The sequence below is a fragment of the Gadus chalcogrammus genome, chromosome 10 (genome assembly GCF_026213295.1).
Source record: "Gadus chalcogrammus isolate NIFS_2021 chromosome 10, NIFS_Gcha_1.0, whole genome shotgun sequence".
NCBI classification, from domain to species: domain Eukaryota; kingdom Metazoa; phylum Chordata; class Actinopteri; order Gadiformes; family Gadidae; genus Gadus; species Gadus chalcogrammus.
Genome location: NC_079421.1, coordinates 16,527,200 through 16,546,492, shown reverse-complemented (window position 1 = coordinate 16,546,492; position 19,293 = coordinate 16,527,200). Strand labels below are relative to the sequence as shown.

At 43.4% G+C, this 19,293-nt stretch overlaps 3 protein-coding genes across 3 annotated transcripts; 1 reads left to right on the top strand and 2 right to left on the bottom strand.

Annotated features, from left to right (window-relative positions):
- Positions 1-228: 228 nt before the first annotated feature.
- On the bottom strand, positions 229-2,775 carry tmem35 (transmembrane protein 35). The gene is made up of 2 exons (XM_056600386.1): positions 2,474-2,775; positions 229-1,548 (listed from the first exon to the last, which is right to left on the bottom strand). The coding sequence occupies exons 1-2, from the start codon at positions 2,597-2,599 to the stop codon at positions 1,183-1,185; spliced, it is 492 nt and encodes a 163-aa protein (XP_056456361.1). The 5' UTR covers positions 2,600-2,775; the 3' UTR covers positions 229-1,182.
- Positions 2,776-3,322: 547 nt separating this feature from the next.
- arl13a (ADP-ribosylation factor-like 13A) lies at positions 3,323-7,731 on the bottom strand. Its single transcript, XM_056601234.1, has 10 exons — positions 7,715-7,731; positions 5,981-6,097; positions 5,782-5,852; positions 5,384-5,636; positions 5,101-5,206; positions 4,484-4,695; positions 4,138-4,246; positions 3,715-4,007; positions 3,478-3,599; positions 3,323-3,378 (listed from the first exon to the last, which is right to left on the bottom strand). Exons 1-10 carry the CDS (start codon positions 7,729-7,731, stop codon positions 3,323-3,325), a joined length of 1,356 nt encoding a protein of 451 aa, XP_056457209.1.
- A 2,779-nt stretch (positions 7,732-10,510) lies between these two features.
- Positions 10,511-19,056, top strand: xkrx (XK related X-linked). Its single transcript, XM_056600764.1, has 3 exons — positions 10,511-11,599; positions 15,868-16,127; positions 16,963-19,056. The coding sequence occupies exons 1-3, from the start codon at positions 11,244-11,246 to the stop codon at positions 17,787-17,789; spliced, it is 1,443 nt and encodes a 480-aa protein (XP_056456739.1). The 5' UTR covers positions 10,511-11,243; the 3' UTR covers positions 17,790-19,056.
- Positions 19,057-19,293: the final 237 nt, after the last annotated feature.

The window sequence follows — 19,293 nt, the reverse complement described above, 5'->3', positions numbered from 1 at the left end:
TAACTTCTACTGGCATTTTCGCATTCAATTCCAAACTATAACCTTGTGCATGCACAAATGAACAATATGCACACTAATTACCGAAATACCTTTAGATCTGATGGATAATGGCAGCATTTTTTTATTGACACAAAGCAACAATATGTGATGCTATTTAACATACCAAAACCATGAATCAGAAACTCCCATGTTATTAGGTGCATTTTTGAATTATATATTAAAAAGAAAGTCAGTCCGCCCTTCTATTTGTCATTTTTTTATTTTGCCAATTTCATTTGACAGAAAGAGTCGATGTTGAAACACATTTTCAACTAAGACCTCATTCCAAAAGAAGAATTGTAATAGGAATGCTTTTCAGACCAAAATTAAACAACTGTGACAAGTAAACATAACACTTGATTAACAATTAACAGTACAAAAAAACAATAACTATTTCAAAGGCAACATCCAATTCTCTGTAAGGAAAATATAGACTTAGGCTATGTCACAGAAACAACACCTCCGGTCATACACATAGCAACTCAGCATTGGATATTGAAATGAGTAATTATACGATTTTCAGTTTATGCATCATGGATAATCCCATGCATAGAGATGCATATCATTTTAAGAAAATGTAAATGATATTCAATGTTTTTTTTCTAAATTAAGGATCAACTTTAAGATATTGTACCTAATAATATACGTTCCCAATTTATGTCATGTTGTTAAATTTACTAATCATTATGCCAAATGAAACATGGTTAAATATTTTATAACAAGGTTGATTTGTATCATTTTCCCTATATCATTAATGTTAAGGATACTTAAACATTGTTTGAATCTATATATAATTGATAACTGAACATGATTCACAAAAATACATATCAGATTAGAAAATAAAAAACAGAAGTCACTTCATTGTCAAATAAATACACACAAGAAAAAATAATAAAAGATTTTGCATGACAGTAAAACAATTCCATTACATTTTCCACAGTTATGATTGTCCATTGGTATGACTAGACAACATGGGAAAAGAGTTTTGGAATTCACAACAAGAGTGCAGAAGAGTAGGTGAATGTGTAACCAGTGATGTATCTGTCAGCCCGCCGGATCTGACATCCCCTCTAAAAATCTGCATTAGGCCAACTGCAACGTTCCCACCTTCCCTGTAAGTGTGCCCTAAGTCAAAGTGATGCACTAAGACTGCTTGACCTTGTTCTTTTCCTGCTCATTGATGTGTGGTTCCTCTCGACTCTCCTCCCTTTCGGGACGCTCGTCGCTCTGGCGAGCGATGAGGAGCCGACAGGTGAGCAGAATGCCAAAGACTAAAGCGTGGGCGTAGCGTTTCAGAGGGTCTCCCACCAGCTGATGGAAGAAGAGCACTGCCAGCATCACTAGCAGCAACAAGAAGTTAGCCACATCCTTGGGTTTTCCCGGAACGAGGGTCAGGACCACGCCACAGCCCACCTCCAGGGATCCGATGATCTTGCGAAGCAGCACTGAGCTGATGCCGATCCTTTTTAAACCAGGCAATGCCTTGGCATAGCTTTTATATGCCCTTTTCTGAAAAGAAGAACAGTAATGATGACGACAGAGAATTTACAGATGATGCAACTGCTTTGTTTTTATTGAAATACATGCCCCATCAATGCTTTCCCATCCACAAAGCCTAAATTGGGAAACTCTCCATTAACACTAAAAAACATGCCCTATCATGTCGTTTTGCATGGTATGAGATCATGACATATTTTACCTAACATGTCACAACGTCGCCATACATCTACACCTGGAATAACCCCTTAATGCTTCATGCATTGCCTCTTTGACAACAGCATCGATGTTCTGACTTATTCTGACCTAGTCGGAAATGAATCCCCTTCACGTGACCGCGCACAGGTTCAACGCAACGCTCACAACAGCAGGTGCATCTCACAGAAACTGCTCGAATGAATAGAGCGCCGCCATTGCCCATAGTCTGTTTAACCACAAACCGTGCGAATCAACAGCAAACCCCTATGCTTTTATTAACTGTTACCTGTTAGCCATGCAATAGTGCCAATAGGATAAATCAGCCCAATACCATAGTGTTTATTTTTTACCTCGTTTTTAATCCAAAATATCCCCCCCACCCCCAGCCGCATAGACCCAATCTTAAACCATAAAGACATTCATATTTTTTTTTCTTGGTCGTTCGCTTGAATATCAAGGATTATTTGTTGCATGTGTTTAGATTTTTTGCGATTCATTAATTCAAATTGTAATTGGAAATGTGGTCGTGCAGCGTTTTTGACTGAGCTGCAGTACAGCATGTTCTGACAAAATCGTATTTATTAGAACGACCGAAAATATTTTCTGATTGAAATCTTATACACATTGTAGGTCAGCTAACAGTCTATTATTCAAGCAGTAGACGGCCCCTGGTTGTCCTACCCAGCACAGGACAATGGCCTTTCCTACACCCAAATGCTAGTTGCAACACATCACTTACCATTTCACTGTATGCATCTTTGCTTAACCTCGGGGTGAGTTTAATGGTTCCCATAAACACAAAAAATAGACCCAGAGCAAACGAAAGGGCCACAATGGTTATTGTCCTCGGTGAAGCCATCTTCATATAGGCTACGTCCCGCCAGCACCGAGGCAGTTGTTCCACATTGAAGTGATGAAAGCCCCACTACCGTCAACGCATTGGATACATTTGCGTGGGGGAGGGGGGGAGTGGGCTTCTGGATGTGCAACAAAAATGGCGATTAACGCGACCCTGTTATCACGGCTGGATGAAATGACTTCTTACTCATGTCCGATTGAATACATTGATGTTATCGCAAATGCGTAATAGGCCTAACTGTACGAATACATCCATGATCGCACCGTGCCACCAATTTCGGCGCCTCTACAATAGCTGTTCGTTTGGCAGTCCCCATCAAACATTAAATGCGTTGTCCATTAGAATGTACTACAATTGTAAGACAACATCCCATATAGCTAAATTGCAGGCAAAATGAATTTTAAGTAGGGTTTCAAATTTCAAATAACAAAAGGAAATAGTCTGGAAATGTACAACAAACAAATAAATCAAAATATATTCCATAATTGGTAGAGGCCTAAAAAAACGTTAGAATAACTACGTATACAGGCATAGACATTATAACGGTAGAAAAAACGTTTTTTAATGAATAAGGCTACTCCACTCTTTTCCTTGCATGTCTGGAAAATGTATTGCCTGTACACTATTTTCATTCATATAAAAACAAACAATAATCAAACAATAAATCAACAACCAAAAGCTATTCCATGCCCCCCAGATATGGACTGTCACTCGCCCAGATATGGACTGTCACTCGCCCAGATCCTGTCTCTCCTTCATAGTCAGGATGGCTTTACGGTACAGATCTATCAGGGAGAAACAAGGGATCATCACATTATTCAGACCAGGGTGCCAAATGTGCTCTGCTGAATTTGGGTTTAAGATTTTAGGGAGTTGGGGCTCACCAAGAGTAGCAGACAGGTCCACCTGTGGGTGACCAGACGACAGGGCATCAGCAGGCATGTCCTCTGTGTTGATCTTGTTCTTTCGCTTGACTTTAACCACCTTCTTCTTCTTCTTCTTCTTCCTTGTTTCCTCTTTAGCTAGTCATGAGACATGATCATGTGTTATTTTAGTTTGGGTTCCTATTCAATAATGTTTGTATTATAACCACTATACTATTAACTTTCCATTCGATTCACTCACCTGTAGTGGATAGTTCTTCATTTTCCTCAGGTGATTGTGGCACGTCCTGAATTGGCTTGTGTTCGTTGACCTTTTTCTTGCGTCTGAGTTTGCCTTTCTCTTTTTTCGGAGGGATCAATGGACTCCTAGCCTTCTCCTTCTGCCCGGCCCCGGACGCCTCCTGCCCTTCCTCACTGCTCTCGTGTTCGTCATTCTGCTGCGGTTCTTCCCTCAACTGTGTCTCCATATCATCTTCAATTTTCACCTGTTTCTTCTTTGATCTCTTCAACTTCTTTTTCAGCGTATTTTCCTGTGAACAAAATTTACATAAGCTGTTCAGTGGCAGTTTTATATTATAAAAAACTTAATTGGGAGATTCTGTGTTGCCATGGACGAACAAGTGGACATGTGACTTGAGACGGTTAGTTGTTTGTTGTTACCTTTTTAAGCATGTTTCGAATAGGCTGCATTTTGCCTGCACTTTTGAGCATTTTCTCCTTCTCTTTAGGGCGGTGCTCCTGCCGCAGGTCAGACTGGCCTGAGGGCAACCTGCCACACAACACAGGAATTGACCAGGTTAGAAATAGTAATCCGGCCCCTTTTATCAGCACATGATTTAGGTGTGTTGTTCCTTTCTCATTAAAGGGGAACCATCACAATCGGCTACATCATCAAATCAAAACTAGCAGTAGGTGGAACTGAGTAGATGGAACAGTGAATAAAAGGTTCCTGCATGCTGAGCTGTTAGGGGACAAATACAAAGGCCTCAATTCAATGGCCTCTGACCTTTCTTCTTTGGTTTTTTTTCGACGGCCCTTCTCCGCTCTGCGAGGTTTGTCCGCGTCGCCCGGGGCAGCCAGGGGCCTCCTGCGGTCCTGGGCTACCCGGGCACACAGCTCCGGGTAGTCCAGGCACACGGCCCGCAACAGCCACTGGAGCCCACGCAGGGTCTTCTTGTCGGCCCAGCGCCGCAGGTCCGTTGAGGCCGAGCAAGGCTCCTGAGAAGGGGGGGAGAGAGTGTTCAATAACCATCTTGGCTTGAAAATATTTTATAAACTGATTGATGTCCAAATATGAATGTTGTTATTAATAATAATAACGAAAATAATGAAAAGAAGGATCGTCATCATTATCAACCGTCATCATAATGATTTGTATTTGTGGGTGCCTTGAAGCCCCCTCAAAGAGACACATCAACAGTGGTAAACAGGAAACAGACACCAGAACAGGGCAGATGGGTTTCAAACCGAGTAGGCCAACTTCAAACCAATGGGTTTTGATGTGACAGTGAGAAGCAGTGAGAATGAGTCTGATTGGTCGATATATGTGCATGTGTGTGTTTGTTTGGGTGTTGGGGAGAAATATTGTGTATATTTAATATGGATGTTAAGGACAACACTTACTATATGGCACAGAGATCGGCTTTGGTTGACCAGCTTTTCCAGAGAGAGAACTTCAATCAGCTCACTTCCCAGCAGAGCGTTCACTTTGTCCTGTTTGTTGGCCAATCTATAACAATAACAACGAATTATCACATAAAAGAATGATCAATGTTTTCTGTAATTACTGAAATGGTAGTTGCATTAATTGGCCACCAAAGGGCGCTGTTCGACTGTGCAAGAGCCAAATTATGCTTTAGCTAAACACCCTAAACAGAATCCCTCCCGGATTTAAATTTCGACCTACACTAATATCGGTTTTCCCGCCACTCTGGGCTGCTTCAGCATCTCCGACAGGACATCCTTGACCTCCTTTATCCGCTGCCTGTCACTAGAGTCAACAACGAAGATGATCCCATGGACGTCTCCGTAGACCTCCCTCCAAACCGCTCGGGACTCAGGCGCTCCGCCAACATCCAGCAGGCTCACCAGGTAATTGTCCACCCTCAGCTCCGAACGAACACAGCCATGAGTCGGACTCGTGTTCAAACCTAAGGGCACTGAGTAAGGCATGATTCATGAAGGGCGGTCATTTTAATTATGTGGAATTTTTCACACCTGCACTTTCTATTCATTTTTGTTCATTCTTAATAATTTTTTTATGTGTCGAAAAGTATACATATTGAACATAAGTTATTTGATTACCTCTCAGCATACCCCTGACTGAAGATGTCTTTCCCGCCTTGTCAAGACCAACTACCAGTATGGTCACTTTCCTGTGTTAAACATGGGCAAAACATACAATTCACTCGATCAAGAATCTTTGCTTCATAGCCATTTTAAGGCTCAACATAGTGATACCTTTTACAAACAGGAGGTCGATGTAAAATTTGCATATCCTGACCTGATTGGTTCCTGTAACTTGGACAGCCAGCTGTAGCAATTGCTCATCAGATTGAACATGTTTGGATGAGGAGGGCCAGGTGAGCACAGTGGCCACCATCTTCTCTGTAGCCTGTATCTGAGCAGATTGCAGACTTAATGACTTGATGCGAGACACAGACAAACAAATGCACGCATACACATACACACACACACGCACACACACACACAAACACACACACACACACACACACACACACACACACACACACACACACACACACACACACACACACACACACACACACACACACACACACACACACACACACACACACACACGCCAGCACACAGAGACACAACTCAAAACAAAGACGGTGGTGTAATGGCTTTCGTATGTACCAGGACAAATCCTGCTGAGCTGTCAAAAGAATGTCCCTCTCTGTGCATCATTCGTGGTGCGCATGAGATTGTGCTGTTTGTGTGTTCTGGGACTGGCTAACTGTCCGATCACAACTAAGTAGCTGCACGTTATCATTCTAGAGTCCAGACTTATGCATAAGTACCGTGCCGCAGTGAGATGGCCAACGAAAGCCATGGACAATAAAATGTCATAAGGTGAAGAGGGGGCCGAACAATTTGAGAAAATAACGAAGCAGGCATTGAAGGCAGTTGCCCAAACCGTAATTGACTTTCGTTCACCAGTCCCTGAGTGTAATATGTCTGCTTCATTACATTGGAAACAATGCACCCCACACCTGCACTTAGTGATCTAGGTTCCCTGGAGGCCTACTCTAAGACACACACCAGGCTTGTCTTAGGGACACCATGTACTTAGAACACAGTACATATTGAATAAGACCTAATATTTAATGTTAGGACCCAATATTTAATATTGAGACCCAAGCAATTGTCTCTGCAAAATGGCAGAGACAATTGCTTGGGTCTTCTTTTAATCTGCCTAAGCCCTGAGTGAAATAATGTTGTCAACAAGATGAAGGTATTTCTGTTTAGTCCGGAGGAAGCAGACAATCATAGAGTCATATGTCATTAGGAGGTTATGATAATTCAATGGGGAATTCAGTCTGGTTTTTTTGGGATAGTTATAACGAGAATTTGATATGGGCGTTGTATGAAAGGGGTTTATAATTTGTATTGAAACAGTATCAGTAAGAAACAAGTTTACACAATAAAATGAAATGTAGTGGTCGTTGTTGTTGTTGTTGTTGTTGTTGTTGTTGTTGTTGTTGTTGATGTTGTTGTAGTATTGAATGCCTAATTATCATGATTGAATTAAGTCATTATCGCTCAACTACCAACACACTTACACAACACATACATGCACACAGAAAATCCCAACAGAAGGTGTTCATGATCATACATTTAGAATCAACTGTTGGGATAATAGGTCTAATCAATTGGGACCGCACTGGCTTGACTCTCTTAACTTGCTAGCCTGTTTGGAAAATTTAAATACATACAAACACTGAGACACTTTAGCTTGGAATAGAGTCATTGGAAACTAAAGATGGATTCATTATTCAGATTTCTTATCTTATACAACAAAAAATCATTGTTGTAACATAAAAAAAAAGGTTATGATATTATGACACAACGGCTATCAAATATTTAGGGGAGATCCCACTTCTGCATTCATTTCTCAATCAATTATACCCTTGGTTAAATGTAACACAAATAAATATTCCGTCCACTATGTCGAGTTAAATCAAAATAGATAACAAATGTGTATACTTACAGAAGATCTATGTCCATGCATGTGTTGGTGTCCAGCGCTCTACTGACATCATGTACTACCTGTACATCTAATGAGGTTTAGGATAAACCCCCCGGTCACCTCATGTGGGAGGAGCCACCGGACCAATCCCAGAGCCACCTGGGATCGCTGCCAACCTCATTGTTTGGCGTGAGAGACATTTATTTTTATTTCCTGGCCCCAACTGCAGCATGCTACAAGTGTCCATGGACACTAAAAGTAGGCTACCCTTTGGTCAAATCAGTGACACGTTGTTGTGATCGGCCATGCTTTTGTCATGTCGTTAAGCTGTGGCTCCCGCGAGGTCAGAGGATTTGGATGGATTTAGGCTGTGTTGATTCAGCCACGCACAGAAGATACGAAATGCAGTTAAAGCGGTGGTCATGTGATGTCCCAGACCCCAAAGTTTTTATAAGAGAAGAATACTGACATAATGTATGTTTATTGGTCACGCCGACTGGAGATATCATTTCATGAATAACAGAGAAATAGATTTATTAAGTACTGATTTATTAAATGATTTGTCATTTTTATTTCTCAATAAATTATGTGATTACAAAATATCATTAAAATCATTAAATTAGCCTGTTAAATTATACAATTACCCTATATTTGTATATACATTAAATGCATGGTGGTAAACAATTGAACCATAATTTTCCTCAGCTTTTATTTTGGTAACAACTATTATTTACCACTAGATGGCGTCCTATTTCGTTGTTGAATTATACGGCAGAGAAATACTTAGCATGCTTAGTAACTTGGCTTGGGAGCAATAATGACGTCTCCCTGCGGCAAGCACGTCGTTGAATGCAAAACAATCGTAGTGATAGCATCTCTCACTGTCTCCCTATTTCTCTCTGTCTGCCTGTATATCCGTCTGGCTGTCTGTCTGTCCGTCTGTCCGTCTCTCTGTCTCTCTGTCTCTCTGTCTCTCTGTCTCTCTGTCTCTCTGTCTCTCACACACACACCCACACACACACACACCCACCCACCCACCCACCCACCCACCCACCCACCCACCCACACACACACACACACACACACACACACACACACACACACACACACACACACACACACACACACACACACACACACACACACACATGCTCTGTATAGTAGACACCCTGCCCTACATCGCCCTGCTTGCAAAAATAGAGCACAAATATTTGACTACCAATCTCGACCCATGGTCTCAAGGACATTTGTTTGTTTAGTATTTCTGCAAATAATCACTCTTCACCTTCCATCCGCAATCATTGCGTTCGTTAAGTTCATTCGTAAATGGTTGTAAATGCCTTCCTAACATGGGATGAGCTGGTCGGCTTTTGATCGAAGGCAGCAACCCTTAAATCCAATGCTGGATGTTTGAATGCCACACCCTCTTGGCTTTACACTGGGCCTGTGACACAACGGCCCAGCATTCTGAAGTCACTGACTGACCACAGCTCACTGTTGCGCTCGCATCATAGTTCATGTTACATGTGATTCGGGAGAGAGATATAGAGAATGAGGGAGAGAGATAGAGAGATATAGAGAGGGAGGGAGAGAGAATGAGCTCTGTCTGAACTATGTTGGAAATGAGCCATGGCGGTTAACAATATAGACAGGTCTTTATTTGGTTTGAGATGTTGGATACAAACATACGATTTAATGGAAAAATATAAGAACATAATAGATCAACGGTTAGATTAAAGGTGTAGTGTGTACAATTTAGTGGCATCTAGAGATGAGGTTACAGCTTGTGAATATTACATGACATTTCCGTTCCACTAGATGCCGCTGAATTCTACAGACTACACCTTCAATATATTATTGGAACAGTTCATATATTACATTTATTGATATATTCTTACATTAACCCACAATGGTATTATATTTAATATAATTACATATTATATAGTTACCAAGTTTTGCATTAAAATTGACTAACCAGGAGGTGCCACTTGACTACTTTAAAACAAAACTGCTTGCAGTCCTTTTACTAGCCCATACATTTTGTGTTTTTTTGTACAAACTGTTATCTATGCAAAGTATGTTTTTTCCTCATAAAACATTCAGTGTATACATGTCAAGTTTCCTTCTATGGAGCAAACTGCAGCACAGGAAAATCTGTGACTCCTGGAAACATTTAAAGATATTAATAGAAACATTGAGTAGCTGATCCCTTTATACATACTGTCTAATACATTTGAATACACCGTCTTATTAACTGAAAACGACATAACACATTACTGTGATTTAAATAAAGACCTAATTCTGTCAACAATGCGAGGGTGTGTATTGTTAGCTGTTCTTAAAAAAAGCCGTTTTAAGCTCAATCGAACACCCAAAACAAACTTGGCTGATGGCGCCATCTCTGGTACTGAAAGATATTATTTATTGCAACAGTGCGAGCGGTGACGGACCAACCGACACGCAAATAATACTCCAAATGAGCGTTATTTCAGGAGAGAGGGCGGGACTCCACGGGCCATGGGTTTAGCAGCGAGAGAGAGGGAGTTACTTTCGATAGAGTGATATCCGTTGCCGTGACTTGTTTCAGATATTGCTTCGTCATAATTTTGTCAAAAACTACTTTGGGCCTCCTTGTCAATGTAATTATTCTCGTGGGATAGGGATAGGAAGTATGAGACCGGACATTACATTGTGGTGGACCGGGATAGCACCAGAGAGAGACACCAGCGAGAGAGACCGGAAATTACATTGTGGTGGACCGGGATAACGCCAGAGAGGGACACCAGCGAGAGAGAGGGAGTTACTTTCGATAGAGTGATATCCGTTGCCGTGACTTGTTTCAGATATTGCTTCGTCTTTGAGCCTCCTTGTCAATGTGATTATTCTCGTGGGATAGGAAGTATGAGACCGGAAATTACATTGTGGTGGACCGGGATAACACCACAATTATGGTCCTATCAGTATAGTCGCACTAGGACCCAGAGGCTAGATACGAGAGCGGCTAGGCTGTGAACTACGAAAGCACGTCAAGTTGAAGGCACACCTGTGTAGACCAGAACAACAGAGCAGTGCAAAAGCCGGGCATTACTTTGAAGGGATTTTATCATGAGCTGCTGTGTTCACCAGGATCGATTGCCAGGGCGTTGTGGTGGATATTAACGTTACCGAACTCTCTGCAACAACAACTGCAACAACAACGTAGGACATAATATGTGGATCATTTATGGACGTGGGCTTACTTAAGTTAACCTAAAGTGAATCAATGTAACGTTATCGCTGTAATAACGATGAATACGACACAGTAAACGGGTTTGAAATTAATGAAGAACGGTGTTACTACGATGAATGACGTACGAACAGCGATAGCATATACCGGGTAAACAATCAAAACATGAGCCAAAGTGCTTGTTTACGAGATGTAACGTGATACAAGGAAGACGAAGATCCTATCAGGAATCTTTCACTCAAACCGGTGCATTTCGGCGGTCAGAAGAAGTTCCCAATATGCGATAAGTGCGTCGCATAACCTTATCACCCCATCCCACCAGCCATGGAGGACCACGACCCAATCGAAAGGGAGACGCCAGACGTGGCCGAACAATCCGAGCACGATGGTGCGTCAATGGAAAACGGAGTCATGCTGGTGGTCAATCACAGTCGCATCAAGCCCCCGTTCAGCGTGGTGCTGGCCACATTGCTGTACTGTGCCGAGTTCATCACTGCCTCGGTGATGTGTAGCATGTACCACAAGACCGAGGACACCGTCTGGCTGGGCTTCACGATCTCGTTCGTGTTAGTGCCCGCTGTCCTGATTCAGATGGCGCTGACGTTCTTCCATCGAGACCTGGGAAGAGACCGTCCATTGGTGCTCTTCTTGCATCTCCTCCTCCTGGGGCCTGTGGTTAGGTATGTTTAGCCACGAAGGCGTATGTCCCCACCACGGCCACCAGTACTTTCCACTGGGCATGAACCCAGTCCATTGCAATGCAGTGCACCTTATTGACCTTGTTAAAACCATACAACCCATATATAACCTACCCACTTAGATGGGGTAAATCAGATAGGTAAATACCAAAATTTAAATCTAAATTTATTATTATATTCATTCTATAGTAACTGAAATGGGAGTAGCCTATGCAAAGTGCTCCCAGTCCATAACCTGTTGGATAGATATTGAGTCACCACTCCCATGTAGCAATTGGTGGAGAGACTAATCCTGGCCCTTTGTGCTGATCTTTGATTTGGCAGGCTTTTTAACCGACATAGACTTCACTGTTCACAAGGAAGTACAGGGTGTGGCCTTCATTTTTTATTCAATGTAAACAATTATGATGGGTTGTTCTGCTGTTTCTAACTAAGAAGATTCAGTTTCAGTTAAACCTTTTTGATATATTTGTTCATAGTCAAATAAAGACACACACAAACACACACACACACACTTTGTGATGGTACTATCGCATAGATAGTACTACATGATTCAGGCCATCCGAACATGTTTATTTGCATTCAGAGGGTCTCCGAAGCTCCACAGTGGTAGGCCTGTCGGGAGCGAGGCCAGGGTCGTTTATAGCTCTGCTTCTATAATTACACAGTAGCTAGATGTTGAGGTCAACCCCCCAGACAGGAAGCCTGTCACACAATGTTAATCGAACCGGGTAGTGACGTAGTTCGATGACCTGTTCAGTTTTACCAATGTATGATTGGTTTTAGGATATACTGTGCAAGCTTCCATTTTAAAATACTTTTGATTGAGATGCCTCAAGAGATGAGCAGAGACAATAATAACATCAAATCTAAGGCAGGAGCTGACCTGCAAGATAATGCACTTTATTTAATTTTTCTACTGGTAGCTTTCCTGTTGATCATGGGTATGAGGTCATTGCCGGTAATATACTCTGGCTATTGTCTAGTAGATGATCCAATTTGGCCACAGGATATGTTATCAATGGCTGATTGCTTCACAGGCGGATGTCTCCTGAGCAAAGCAAATAACATTGCTTTTTTTAACCCTAGTATTTTTCTGTATTTTACTTGGTTCACAAATGTCTCAGTACTCCTTGGTTCATTTACTGAGCTAGCTTTTTCTTTGCTTCCCTTACGATCCCCCTTGTACTGGCATGGAAGTGTTGATTTGTTTACGATTTGTTTGTTGATTCTCCCCATGCCCTGGGAGTGCATGGGGCATAGCTAGGTGATGTCTTCGGTCAAAACGGGTCAGGACTTGTTCTCTCAGGAGCAGGATACCGGATTGACAAGGCAGGGGGGGACACTAGCTACCAAATGGCACACCACATATTACTGCTCTAGTCTCAGCTTGCAGAGATGAAGTAGTATAATTAGACCTAACAATGGGTTTATCTCTTCCCTAAAAAGAGAAAAGTTTTGCAAGTTTTAGTTGAAAGCCCCTCTACGGATTTAAGAGTTTGATGCAAGTCTATAGCAAACGGGTTATTCAATTCAAAGGAGGATATTCAAAATGATTAACATTTTACTACCCAGACGATTATGCTTTATTACTGTATGCGGGATTGATAGTTGAGGGGCTAGGGTGTGTGACTCCCAGCCTAAAGGGCGTGTGCTTGAATCCCGATACCCTCAGCTTATTATACTACAGCATTACCTTAGTGGCTGCACCTTCTTTTGACTGTTTGCACTGTATCTGTTGCTTGATGTTTGCTCACTGTCTTATTTGTTTGACTGTCTGCCCCTCGGCCTCGACACATTCTTATGCATCTGCTCGTAGGAGCAATAATGGTACTCTAATCGCAGGCATCGTTGATCGAATGCCCTCACCCAGTCCCATGCAAGTCGCTTGGGTGTAATAATGGCTTGTTGTCGAAATGGTAAATAGTCGTAAAGAACGTTTGCTACTGTGCCAGTTGTACGAGATAATTTTGCACCATGTGTACTGCGTGATAGCATCTGTGTTTTCTGAATTCAGTGCAGACACGTACTGAGATTCTTCTATGACAGCCTCTTGTCGGTCTCATTTTAGAGTGCACTGAATGCTTTCCCATATTGATCTGTTCGCCTGGCCTCCGAATTATTTTTTTATTTTTTCTTCAGAGGGTGATTTCACGTCATAAGCACTCACGCACGATCAGGAATCCACGTTGGGTACACTCAGCGTAGCTAGATCCTCATTCTTGATCAGTTTCCATGAAAGATAATGGGCAGTGAATCAGTCTTATGCTCATCCTCCCTTATATAACTGTGCAGTACAGTACAACACTATAACTACCCCAAGCACGGGATACTTATCACTCTGACTGTCGCATCAACATATTTATGAAGCTTGCAGACTATTCTATTATGCCTCCAAACTTGGTAGATAAGAGCAGTGTCTTGTTTCCTCGGAACGGTGTGTTTGTGGAGGTGTTTTTGTGATTCAGCGTATGCTCTCCAGGTTCCCAGCTCAGGGAAAGGGTCCACCAAGCGACAGCTGAAATAACACAGACTGAAAATGGCTGACGGCTGAGTCTGAACTTTGAATGTCAGCAGTATGGCGGCTGAGCTGTTGGCAACTGCGATAGCATGAGGGACCCACTATGTCCAAACTTGGATCCGCAGCTTGTTTGGAGAGACGGACAACATTCCAGAACTGTTCTGTTACTTCTAGTGTTGGGTTGGGGAATCCACACGGGCTGTGGCCTGTGTTACAAAGAACAGCTGCTCTAAAGAAACCTGCACTTAATAAATGAGTTCTCACTGAATCACATCAAAGCCAGAACCATTGGATGGCTTAAAAATGGGATAACGCTATTATTATTTCTAAATCATGAGCTTTTTAGATATGTCAGATGGTGGCAAATGGCATGATAACGAAACAAGAAATGCAGAAGTTAGGGGAGTAAGGGAGGAGACAATTTATGAATTTTAAGTCTTTTGATGACCAAAGCAATGTTCTCTTTGACGGTAAACGGTCATTACATTCACCTTGTGACTGAAAATGTAGCCACGTCTTGCCTTATTTAGACCCAACACTGTTCATTCTGTTTCATTGCCCTTTACTGCCCTCTAGTGGATTTTCACACTCATTCCGTTATTTAGTCCAGGGTTCCTCAACCTTTAGGCCCAGTATACATGTTGGAAATATTTTCAGGGTCTGGTATTTGGGGGGGCGGGGGGATAAAAACCATACAAACCATTATATGCCTGGGTCATCATATCTAATGAACACAGATACTGAAGACCATTTCTCAAGAGTTTTATAAACGGCCAGTAACAGTCTGTGATACACAGTCCTGACAACATAACTCTGATATACTTTGTAAACCTCAAGCCAATACAAACTTAAAAATGAGCTTGTCCATCGTCTGTTAACAGTACAACCATAAAACAATATGTTGGTGTTGTTCCTTGCCATTGAATCTTGTATAGAAGTGTAGAACTGGAGAGCCTCTTTTTACACAATCCCCTGCAGACACAGATGCAGAAGAGTTTCCTGAAATACGTGTGTTGTGCACATACTTGTGTTGTGCACAAACTAGAATAACTTGTTTTTCAAGAAATTACACAATTAGTTAAAGTACTAAAATATGCTCATGGTGTTGCGAATGCTAATGTTGCCCGACATATTTAGAGATAACAGCATTGCAGCTTGTAGAAATTTCGACAGGCCACTTTCATTTGTTTTGGGACAAACCCCTATTTGGATAACTACGCGTTATTTACCGCCGGTGAATATTCAGTTTGAAACATGAGTCACTTTAAGCCAAACCGATCTTGGTCACTATGACAACATGTCTCCGCACCACCAAATAGTTTTTATTCTTTGTACCAAAGTATATTAAAATATCAAGAACATCTACATGAGTATAATGGCTAATGGAGAACTTTAACTGAAGTACTAGTTCCTGTATTAAAAACCAAAATCAAGAAGGCAATTATATTATATAATTATATACTATGGGGTTACTTGTCCAAACAGACGGATAGATCGATTTTGCCAACTGTAATGTTACACATGAATCAGGTCATCAGTTTGGTCATCATTTCATCCAGTCACTAAACATTCTCCTTATATGACTTACAACACACGCAAGTTATCTGCACACTTTTCTGCTTGAGCTGAAATATGAAGAGTGATAGTGTGCTGCTGCCCCCCTCTGGGTCAAAATATATACCCTCCCCAAGCATCTCTAAACCTGCTCCCTTCTCCATGTCGACCCCAGGTGCCTGGAAGCGCTGGTGGTCTACTACAGGGCCGGGAAGAAAGAGGAGCCCTACGTCACCATCTCCAGGAAGATCGGGCTGAAGCGGGGCCATGACATGCCCATGGAGTGGGAGATCGGACACTCGGAGCGCAAGCTGGCCGCTCACCGCAACGCCTTCAAGCGCACGGCGCTGATCCAGGCCTTCCTGGGCTCCACCCCCCAGCTCACGCTGCAGCTCTACGCCACCATCCAGGAGAAGTACTTCCTCCCCACACGGGGTAAGAACACCCCCCCCCCCCCCCCCCCCCCGATAAGAAGCCGCCTTGAGTTTTAATCGGCTTGACTCTCGTGTAATCGTAGCTGATAGGAAGCAATGACATATTTAAAATGTCATATTTGTATACATGGTGCCCTATAAGGCATCCCCTTGGTTGTAATTATTTAGCAGTATCCATGCCTAACCTATGAAACAAGACTACCCACAGCAGAATCTGTGGGTAAATCTACTCAATGACCTACTCGTACTTATTTTAAATTCACACGTAATTCTCCTAACTAATTCACAACCAGGCTCCAGTTTCTGTTTAAACAACATTCCAAGGAACTACAAAAGTCAAGTCATATGTCTTTTTTTTATTTCTTCTTTTACAGCACATCAAGTTCCTCAGAATGGTTGTAAAAGTTCCCTGAGTGTAACGGTGACTCATCATAATTGCTGTAATAACGGGCACTTGCCAATCAATCCATTAGAAATGACGATAACCTTGTCGATGGTATATTCCGTACATACCACTGGGTGTCAGCAGTTCTCTGCGTTACAACCCAAGAGAGGGCTGAAAACGACAGCGCTCAGACACTTTGAGGGAAACCGCTTGGTCGTCCTTTTTTGGTCCATAGTGGGCTTGATTCTCAGAGGGTACAGTGTCTTCTCTAAAGGATCCCTGTGTGTGTGTGTGTGTGTGTGTGTGTGTGTGTGTGTGTGTGTGTGTGTGTGTGTGTGTGTGTGTGTGTGTGTGTGTGTGTGTGTGTGTGTGTGTGTGTGTGTGTGTGTGTGTGTGTGTGTGTGTGTGTGTGTGTCTCTGTCTGTGCGTGCGTGTGCTCTGGTTCCTCCAGTCGCCCTGATGGTCATCACCCTGGTGTCCATCACGTACGGCGCCCTGGTGTGCAGCGTGCTCGCCATCCAGATCCGCTACGACAACTACAAGGTGCGGCTGCGCCCGGGCGCCTACGTCTGCATGATCGTCTGGCGGGGCCTGGAGATCGCCACGCGCATCACGTCCCTGGTGCTGTTCAGCACGGCGCTCGTCCACTGGATGATCCCCGTGGGGCTGGTCAACCTGCTCTTCTTCTTCTTCCTGCCGTGGGCCGAGTTCTGGGCGCGCAGGGGCACGCTGCCCGAGAACGTGGAGAAGAACTTCTCCAAGCTGGGCACCACGGTGGTGCTGTGCATGTTCACGCTGCTCTACGCCTGCATCAACGTCTTCTGCTGGTCGGCCGTGCAGCTGGACCTGAGCCACCGGGAGCTGATCGAGAAGAAGCAGCGTTGGGACCGCCTCGCCGTCTACTACACGGCCCGCTTCGCCGAGAACTGCCTGCTCATCGGCCTGTGGTACATCCACAAGTCGGACTTCTACGAGTACGTGTGCGCGCCCATGCTGGTGGTGCAGCTGGTGGTGTGCTACGGAATGGCCGTGCTCTTCATGCTGCTCTTCTACCAGTACTTCCACCCGTGCAAGCGGCTCTTCAAGCACAACGTCCACGACTGCCTGCACTGCGTGTGCTTCAAGGGCCGGGGGCGAGGGCGGGGGTCCGGCGAGCCGCGCAACTCCTACTCCACCAACGCCACCATGGTGCTGGTGGCGGACGAGCTGCCGCCGGGCATCGCCAGCCGACCGGACGACCGGGAAACAGACATCTTGGACACCATGGAGGCGGCCTGATGAGGACGAGGGCCAGGGTTCAGGGAGGAGGTATCTGACACGAAAGGACCTTTTATAAACCGTGAAAGGACCTATAGACGGTGGGACGACGCCTAGGAGTGAATGCACATCGGGGGGACATGCTGTTAGTTACTTTGCATGATGGAAGTCGATGCAGCTACACCGACCTGTTTTCAAACGGAGTGGAGCACACTGATTTTACTGATGGTGGGTGGTTGGAACGAGGAAGGGGTTGTTCACCGTGGACTTTAGGCCTCGAGTCAGAGGAGCCGTGTTGGTCAAACGACTCAGACTATGTTCTCCGGTTTCGCAAGCTAGGGTGCCGTCGGACGAAACGCAGAGCTCACCACTCATTTACCGAAGCAGTCAAGATCGCCGTGGCACCGGGAGTGCAAGGCGCTCGAAAGAATGTCATGTGTTGAGTGTTGGGTCGGCGGTGCACAAAGATTACTTTGAGGGCATTTGCTGCAACAGGCCAGGAAGAGGGAACCAGGTGTGTTGGCTTAGGTCCAAGTGGCTCAAGCCTTTAGGGGGGGGGGAGGGGGTGTTTCCATTATTTTATTGTATTATGTTTTATAAAAGATTCTTTACAGCACATTTACGTTGCGTCCATCACTGAATATGAAGCTGCACCATCAAACCCCCTGATTAAAAAGAAAGGAGACAAGAAAAAGGTCAACCTAAAGTTTACGTACCGATGCTACTAACTCCTATTTATGAAAAGCAAGGCTTTTTTTAACCTAGGTTTGCCTGATCAGTTTTGCCTTTGCACATGGGTCAATCTCTAAAGTGTTGCCGTGCTACCAATAAAAGATTTTAACCGAATGAACTATAGAAGACGTGTAGGTGAACACTGCTATTACAAATTCTTGTTATGGAGTAAAGCTATCTTATGTGTATTGGTACGTAGGTAATGCTGTTATTTTTCATGTCTTGATCGTAAGCATCAGTGCCTTGACCTCTGCTATGTGTAGTCTACTTGAATCTCCAATTAAATAAACTCTGTCTTAACACACACCTCTGGCTCCCATCACAGGATGTTTTTGTGTTGAAGTGCTTCAAAACATCCAAACATCATGCTTAATTTGAAAACCTCAAAACATCCTTCTGATTCCAAACATCATGCTTTATTTGAAACATTCAAAACATCTGAAAATCAAGACGTCTGAATTTGAACATTTGGAAATATTGAACAGCATTCTGACTTGAAAACAAATTGCACTTTTGCAATCACCATGCGCACCAGAATCCCCCATCGCCATCACACACACACACACACACACACACACACACACACACACACACACACACACACACGATGATGAGCAACAAATTATGGAATTCCCTAGACATCAGAATTGTATGCAAGAAGTGGCTATCACCTTGAAACTCAATTCTTTGCGAACGCTAGTGTTGAACAATAGTGTCTCATTTCATATCCTCGGGGCTGGCACTGAGACAACAAGTTATGTTGCAGAGGAAAAGTACACACATGGTCTACACT